General features: G+C 35.8%; 1 protein-coding gene across 4 annotated transcripts; it reads right to left on the reverse strand.

Annotated features, from left to right (window-relative positions):
* Positions 1 to 31: 31 nt before the first annotated feature.
* On the reverse strand, positions 32 to 2671 carry LOC107904006 (interactor of constitutive active ROPs 4). 4 transcript variants are annotated; one of them, XM_016830253.2, is made up of 4 exons: positions 2467 to 2652; positions 1981 to 2106; positions 1797 to 1874; positions 32 to 1433 (listed from the first exon to the last, which is right to left on the reverse strand). In XM_016830253.2, the coding sequence occupies exons 3-4, from the start codon at positions 1808 to 1810 to the stop codon at positions 374 to 376; spliced, it is 1074 nt and encodes a 357-aa protein (XP_016685742.1). In that variant the 5' UTR covers positions 1811 to 1874; positions 1981 to 2106; positions 2467 to 2652; the 3' UTR covers positions 32 to 373. The 4 variants fall into 4 exon arrangements, with proteins under 4 accessions (XP_016685742.1, XP_016685740.1, XP_016685741.1 ...); XM_016830251.2 differs by having other exon boundaries at positions 32 to 1436; XM_016830252.2 differs by lacking the exon at positions 1981 to 2106 and having other exon boundaries at positions 2467 to 2671.
* Positions 2672 to 9173: the final 6502 nt, after the last annotated feature.

The following is a 9173-nucleotide window of genomic DNA, read 5'->3' on the forward strand; positions in this document are numbered from 1 at the left end:
TGGCAAAAAAGAGGGATATAATTTCCATGAGTTGAAAAGGCTAAATCCAACCAATACTACTATTGGAACCAATTTTGTTGTCATCAATTTCTTTTCATTTTTGTTCAGCCCCAGACCCTAGTTTTCTACACAGGGTTTCAAGGAATGGGCAACCCTTGCTTTTTGCACATGGCTTAAAGGAATGGCCGCATTACATATGAACCCATACCTAATCATATAAATAACACTACACCATATTAATGGTTTAAACATAACACTGTAGAACCATACTACCTACTAAGGATCAGATGGCCAACAATTCAAACATTTGACCTCAGCTATTATACATGAACAGCTAAAAATACCATTCCCTGAATATCACAGAGACTCACTTTCATTTCTGACCTTTCTTTTTCCACAAGTCTCCAAACATTTTGATCCCGGAGCCCTTTCGTTTTTCAGTTCGGAAACCATCACCATCACCATCATCATCATCCAAGCCAAGTGATCCAACATAACCTGTGTACACACCACCGAAATGAATATTATCCATAGAGCTACATCTGTTGGAGAGCCTCCCATTTGTTTCCTCACCTCCACAAACAATAGCTGTAGCAGCATCTGCTGCTTTTCTCCATTGTTCTGTTTGTACCCTTAGCTTCTTCATCTCTTCTTCCAGTGCTTCCCTTCGCCCTTCCACGGATCGGAGTTTTTCCGTCAATTGAGCTGCCAATTTTTTACTTGCTTCTAGCTCTTGTTTAACTAGTCTCAAACTTAAGCTCATTTCTGCTTTCTTGGCTTTAGCAGTTGATATATTTGTTGTCACTTCATTCAACTGGTTTTTCAGGTCCTCATTTTCTTGAGCATACGCAATAACCTCATTTTCTTTCTCCGCTAGCTTGGATTTTAGCACATTGATCTGATCATCTTTCAAAGCCAAGTCATTCGAAGGTGGTTTCTCTGGCTCCAATGCTGTTGTTGGATCAGTTGAGGTTTCTATTGCATCTGTTGTGTCAACTTCCAGCTTAGGTTCCATTGCTACTTTTTCCATTGGGACTTCAAAGACATCCGTTTCTCGTCGATTATCTTCGGGAAATTCATCTCTGAGGCTGCAGCTGTGTGTTTTCTTAGAATCATGAGTTTTTTGGGGAGCTTTTGGCTTCTTGGTCTTCTTTTCCAATTGTTCTTGAGCTTCTTTCTTTGCAGCTTCTGCCGAATCCAACTGGTGCTTCAAAATCTTCAGCTCTTGTTGTGCATGCCCTAGTTGAGTTTCTAAATCTGCAATGCGAGTGCCAAGTTTCTTCTGATTTAGTGGACCTGATTGGGGAGTACCACTTCGGGAACGGCATTCTCTGAGCTTGGGACTACTACTATCGGTAATTGCTCGATGACGCAGAGGATATGAATCAGAACTTGATCCTCGAGGAGATTGCCTTTGTGGCACTTTTGAGCCCCTACTAAAAAGAGAAACCGGATAATCACATGCAAAATTAAATAAAATTTGATGAAATCCTTAGGCAAGATATTTATGCTCAAATGCATATTTTGCTGGTACACTTGTAGATATTGGGATTCGAAGTTAAAATCTGGTAACCATCATCTCTTAAAGGTGACTACATAAACTAGCTAGGTTAATTCCCGAGTTCTGCTCAAATGTGTAATTATATATCCGAAAACGGCATTACAAACCATAAACAGGTACTAGTTTTAATAGCTAAAACAGAAAAAAACCATGGTTTAACTAATACAAGATTAATATCCAAGAACTAAAACTATGACAAGGATATCCATTAATACACAGCAGATTAGATTCTCACCTTGATCTAGGCATTTTGGCACTTAAAAGTTGCAGAGTTTGTAAATGAAAAGATATAAATTAGTGAAAAACTTGTGACCTGCAGAGTGTAAGGAACAATGAAGGATTCTGTAAGAATGGCAGATGCAAATAAACAATAAATATAATTAAAAAACTCAGAAGGTCAAAAAGAATTGGTCCATCACCTTTGAAGAATACTCTATTATTTCACAATCTATGCAAACTCTTCAAATTTTTTAAGCATCTGGATTTGATACTCGTGTTTGATGTATATCTCAATTTAAGTACGGAGATAGCACTTGTTTAAAATCCTCCAAATATATACACACAAAAATTTTAGTAATACGGCTATGAATTGGGCATTAAACACACACATCATCATCTCAAGCCAGCAATGTTTATGATAGAAAATTTTGGTGACTTGAATCTTTGGGGGAAAAAACAAAAAAGAAAAAAGCATCTTCAACCCGGGTTTTACGAGTTGTTGCAATACTAGGGAAATAATCAAAACTGAAAAAGAACAATTGGACCTCTCATTACTTAAAATTTCTTGACCACAAGCTAGGTGATGAAATGTTACAGTATGAACTTACTAAACTATGCAACCTTGTGTTCATAAAAGGATCAAAATATCAAACTTCCTTTGACTTAAGAAAAAGTTAGTACGTTACCTTAGGAAAGAAATGAGGAAATCTGAGGCATGAGAAATCTTTGAGTACTCAAACTGAAATGCAAGGCAAATGAAGAAATGGAAAAGGAATCAAGTAGAGAGAGAAGAGAGAAAACCAAATTTACCCAGAAAATTGTTTTGAGCGATGAAGCTGCAGAGAGAGAGAGAGAGAGTTAAAAAGTTTGAATTAAAGCTGCAAAATGGGAAAGATATAATACAAGTACGGACAAAATTTTTTGAAAACGTTGGGAGGAAATGGACAATACTGTAATTTTACTTCTTAACAATATTACCATTAATTAAGGACTCTTGTTGCCATTGATAAATGGAAATTTATTTTTGAAAAGTGTGATAAAAAAATATTATGAATTTTCTTTTATTATTGTTAAAATTTTAATTGAAAGAATGGGGCAATTTACCATTAAAAGTTATTTTTTTTTAATTTTATCGAAATGAGTTTGGTATTTTATTATTTACTGGAATGGGCCATTTTCCTTTAAATTGCGTTCACGTCAGCGCGATGTCAGGGGACGTGTCAGCAAATCGCGTCCACGTCAGCGCGGTTAGCTGACGTGGCAGTAAATCGCGTCCATGTCAGCATGCTTTGTGGCCACGTCAACAAAGCGCGCTGACGTGGACGCGATTTGTTGCCACGTAGCGCGCTCCTGGGGACGCGATTTGCCCTGCGCGTGAACAGTGCAATGGTCATTTTTTTTACCGTTGCCCCCCCAACAGTCCAAAAAAATTATAAATACCCCCACCTTTTTTTTTCACAAACTAATCCTCTCTCAAATTTCCTCTCAATTTCCTCTAAATTTCCTCTCAATTTGCTCTCAAATTCCTTCCAAATTTCTCTGAAATCCATATTTAATCTCAATTTGCTCTCAAGTTCCTCTTAAATTTCTCTTAAATCCCTATTTTTAAATAATTTTTAAAAAAATTATTTTTTTTAAATTTTTTTAAACCGTAAAAATTTGTACGATTTCAGCAATGGCCAGAGAATTGACTCGTCTTGATAAGTAGCACATATCTGTGGAACAAATGAAAATGGTAAGCGTTAAATTTAATTTTTAAATATTATTTAAGAATTTTTTATTTATGCATTTTTAGATAATTATTAATTTATTATTTGTTATAAAAGTCTGTAGATCGGATATTGGAATGCAATATCCGGAATATGCATGCTCCTCCATCACCGTTGGTAGAGAACTACCTGCGTGAAGCGGGTTTTTGGCACGTGGCGACGGTAGGCCGGGGATGCAAGGTGGACCCGAAACTAATTAGTGCGTTGATCGAGAGGTGGAGACCCGAGACGCACACATTCCATCTTCCATGTGGAGAGTGCACTATCACTTTGGAAGATGTCAGTCTGCAATTGGGATTGCCAGTGGATGGGTACCCAGTCACCGAGTTTGCCCAATCTAGCGATTAGGGAGCGGTGTGCTACGAGCTTTTGGGCGCTATTCCGGAGAAAATAGACAGATGTAAGATCGAGATGGGCTGGTTACGAGACACATTCCCAGATCCGGATGAAGATTCAACCGAAATAGAAAGAATCCGATATGCTCGGACATACATTATTCAATTAATTAGAGGTTATCTGATGCCGGACTCGTCACGGAGCCACGTACATCTAAGATTGCTGCTGAAACTCGTTGATTTTAGAGCAGCTGGTGAATTGAGTTGGGGGCCTGCCGTCTTGGCAAAGTTATATCGGGAGATGTGCGGGGCGACGCGACCGAGGAAAGCAAAAATCGGAGGTTGCCTATCACTACTGCAGTCATGGGCACGGTTTCGCTTTTCATTTCTACGTCCTCGAGTGGACCACCCATATACATTCCCACTCATAAGGAGGTAAATTTTATATTAGATTTTACAATTATTATGTAGATTTTTAAAAATAAAAGTATGATAAAAATTTATTTAATTAGGTGGAACCATCCGGCAAGTCATGCTCAATTACCTACCTCTCTTGAAGATATACGGCTTCTATTAGACCAACAGTCGGAAGCACATATAAGTATTAAATAAAATTGATATTTCCATCATTCGCTAGTCTATTGGTATTTAGTATTTAGTATTTAGTATTATGTATATAACTAATATTTCTATCATGTTCATATAGTTTCAATGGACACCATACGAGGATTCGACAATTCAGGCAGTAATTTCGGATGAGTTCTTACAAAATCCAAACGCTTGGCACACGAAAGTCGCGTTGATCAACTACGCGACCGTGGAGATGCACCAGTCAGACAGGGTGTTATGGCAATTTGGATGTAGACAATCGATTCCTATAGAACCTGAGGTGTTTGACGATCACCACAAAATCAACCTTCGGCAATTGAATACGGATTGGCCGAGATTCTGGTCCGAGTACATCCAAATGTGGGAAGATCTGTATGATTATATACCTACTAAGGAACCAATCATTGTTCCAGAGTTAGCGTGCGTGCTGGAATACATGCCATGGTTTAGGATCCATGGGAAGCCGTATTTACTGTTGCCAGAGGAGAGGCAGCGGCAATTACGTGTCCAAAGGGAAAGACATGGGCCTTTAAATCCAATACGACAGGACGACGATGCTGGCCCCTCAACGAGGCCCAGACATTCACCCGGCCCATCATCAGCAGTCATTCAATCACCAGGCCCAACGAGAGTACTGACACAGTCACCCGACCCAGCAGTTCAACCGATGATACCCATGCAACCGCCTTTTCAGATGATGCCAGGTGCGTTTCTTAGCCCTTTTATGTATCTTAACCCTTATATGTTTCCTTTTCCGAGTCCTATGGCAGGTTGGAGCCAATGGCCCAGTTCAGCTCCATTTCCTGTTACGCTGAGTGGACCGCCGATGTATAGGCCAGCGACACACGAGGGATCGCAAGAGGGGCCATTAGGGAGCTCTTCTTTTTAACAATCCCTACCACTGTATGGGTTTCAAACACCGTCGCCGTTGGTGATACAAACACCTCCACATTCACTATTTTATCAAGGTGGCTCATCGTCCCAACTCTGACAACCAGATGCCCTACCGGAAGAACCACAACCGCTGACGAAAGCTGGACAAAGAAGGAATCCAGTGCATAACCGTTGACGGCCTCCATGTGACACTGAATCCGGCAGGCACGAAGATTGATTTTTGTATTTAAATTTATTTGTACAAATATTTTGAATATTTTGATATTATTTGATGTAATAAAATAGAAATTTTTTGAGTTATTACTTAAAAACCCTAAACTAATTTATTAAAAATTTATAATTTATAATTAAATGCATAATTTAATTGACAAACCTTAAACCCTTAACCTAAAAACCCTAACCCTAAACCTTAAAACTCCTAACTCTTAAATTAAAAACCTTAAACCCTTAACTTAAAAATCATAAACTCTTAACCTAAAAACCCTAACTCCTTAACTTAAAAACCTTAAACCCTTAAATTAAAAACTCTGAACCCTTAACTTAAACCCTACCCCTTAACTTAAACCCTAAACCTTTAACTTAAAAACCCTAAACCTTTAACTTAAAAACTTTAATCCCTTAACTTAAAAACCCTAAACCCTTAACTTAAAAACCCTAACCCTTAACTTAAAAACCATAAACCCTTAACCTAAAAATCCTAACCCTTAACTTAAAAACCCTAACCCCTTAACTTAAAAACCCTAACCCCTTAACTTAAAGACCCTAACCTGTAACACCCCTTACCCTTATCCAACACCGGAATAGGGTACGAGGCATTACCAAAACACATACACTTGTAGACGTATTTAACCGAGTTATAAAATTTCATCTAAATTAAAACTTTCAAAATTATTAACATGCTTTTATAATTCTTCATAATATATATAATATAACATTTCCTGCCAACCACAATCTCAAATAATGAATTTATCCAATCTAACTCAATATCAGATGTCAACTTATATTCTAACATTTAGCTTCAATTGTACTACAAATACTTGTCAAATTAAGGATCATCTTATAGATTTGAGTACATCGTTTGCTTGGTGCCACGATTTGCTTGAATATTTCACATTGCTATAACTCAGTATGGTTTTCTTCACGGAAATACCATACCTACTTTTCACAACTCAGTATGGTTTTCTTCACCGAAATACCATACCTACTTTTCACAACTCAGTATGGTTTTCTTTACCGAAACACCATACCTACTTTTAACAACTCAGTATGGTTTTCTTCACGGAAATACCATACCTACTTTTCACAACTCAGTATGGTTTTCTTCACTGAAACACCATACCTACTTTTCACACTTTGCCATAGATCCACCATGGACTTATCCGTCAATTCGTCGTTGGTTGCCAAACATGTGTACTCAATCCTGCGTATCCCTTAATTTGAACTAACAATCTCATCTTCTTCTCATTTTTACCATAATCATAATTCAGTAACAATATACGAATTTATACAATATATCATTTCCACATTAACAATTAATCATAAAATTCAGCCATATGAACTTACTTTTCATTATCTTTCCACACTCGTTTTCTATGCACATCACTCAAGATATAAACACATCATTCAACCATAGTCGCAAGCTAGTGTATTTAAACATAACTCTTTTTGGAACTAACCACACGATAAACCATTTCAATGCATAACTTATAAATTTAACGTGGCATAATCTAGCCACTACTTGGCCAAAGCCTAAGCATATACACCAAATATGTTAGCCAAATACACGTATAGCATAAACATTATAAGCATGGATGAGCACAACATTTATTCATGTATCAGGCTTACCAACATGTGTTAATTCATAAACCATTCATGACATTATTTCATGCCAAATCATATATCGAATATACCATACACACATACTATGAAACTTTTATTTTCACACATGAGCTTAAACCGTGACCAATAATGCACAAATATAAGCATCATTTCTATTCCATCATTTATCAATTAAAATCAAGCATATGACCAATTTTACACAAATCATTCATATATTTCCCAATTTTCCTCCTCCTCCTCCTCTCCATTCCACATCCTTAATGTGTATAACACACTTAAACAACATTAGCTATAATTTCACTATTCACTCACATGTATATTCAAAACTGTTTATCCGAGTCAGAGTCACTAAATTATTTTTATCCGGAGCTACAGAGCTCCAAATTAAGATCTGTTAATTTTCCCTAAAATTAGACTCACATATCTTCATACCATGAAATTTTCAGAATTTTTGGTTCAGCCAAATAGTACAGTTTATTCTTTAAAATTTCCCCTATTTCGCTGTCTGACAGTTCCGACCACTCTTCACTAAAAATTAATTATCTCATTGTACAGAATTCGGATGATGTTTTCGTTTGTTTCTTCTAAAAATAGACTCATTAAGAATTCTAACCATATAAATTATAACTCATAATAATTTTTGTACAAATTTTAATGATTTTAAAAAATCAGAATAGGGGAACCCGAAATCATTCTGACATTATCTCACAAAATCTATTATATCTCATGATTTACAATTCTATTTCTCACACCGTTTCTTTTATAAGAAACTAGACTCAATAAAATTTAGTTTCATATTTTATTCATCCTCTAATTCAATCTCTACAATTTTTGGTGATTTTTCAAAGTTAGACTACTGCTGCTGTCCAAAACTGTTTTAGTGCAAAATGTTGATTTCCATTTTGCCCCAAATTTCACAGTTTATACAATTCGGTCCTTTCTCAATTAACCCCTCAATTAATCTAATTTTCTCAATTAATACTTTACCTAGACATTATAAGTTGTTACACAACTATTGAAATTCAGAATTTCCACATATAATTCTATCTTCAAACTCTTTTACTATTAGGACCCAAACATTCACTTTCTATTCAATTCTTTCAATAAAATCAACATATGAACAATTTAAAGCTCTAATTTCATGCTAAATCATCATATAATTCCAGCAGATATTTATATCAACTTTCAACTTCTTTCATAAAATCAAAAACTAATGAATTTAACAAGTGAGCCTAGTTGTAAAAGTCATAAAAATACAAAAATTTCAAGAAATAGTCAAGAATTGAACTTACTTGTAATAAAAATATGAAGAACCAGCTTGAATAAGCCCTTCCATGGTGTTTTAGCTGATGAGAATTCAAAAAAATGAAGAGAAATCTAGATAATTCCACTTTGGTCCTAACTTTATTAAGCAAATTTTGCAATATTCCAATTTTGCCCTTAATTCTTCTTACTTTCTTGCTGATTTCATGCCTTTGCCGTCCAGCCCAAATAGACCTTGGGTCTATTTGCCTTTTAAGCCCTCCTCCTTTTATCATTTAAGCTATTTAATCATTTTCCAAAATTTTGCATTTGTTACAATTTAGTCCTTTTTGTTCAATTAATTATCGGAACTTTAAAATTTCTTAACGAAACTTTAATACTAACTTTTTAACACTCCACAAATATTTATAAAAATATTTATGGCTCGGTTTAAAATCCCCGAGGTCTTGATACCTCATTTTGATTCTAATTATTTTAATATTTATTTATAGTGCACTATTCACTATTTCAAAAATTTTCCTAACTTCACATTTAACTTATACTTACTAAATTAATAATATTTTCTACCCATTTGTCGAATTTAGTGATCTCGAATCACCGTTCCGACACCTCTGAAAATTCAGGCCATTATATTTTTTTCTCATCGGTTTTGTGGTCCCGAAACCACTGTTCCGACTAGGCCTA

The sequence above is a fragment of the Gossypium hirsutum genome, chromosome A07 (genome assembly GCF_007990345.1).
Source record: "Gossypium hirsutum isolate 1008001.06 chromosome A07, Gossypium_hirsutum_v2.1, whole genome shotgun sequence".
Lineage (NCBI taxonomy): Eukaryota > Viridiplantae > Streptophyta > Magnoliopsida > Malvales > Malvaceae > Gossypium > Gossypium hirsutum.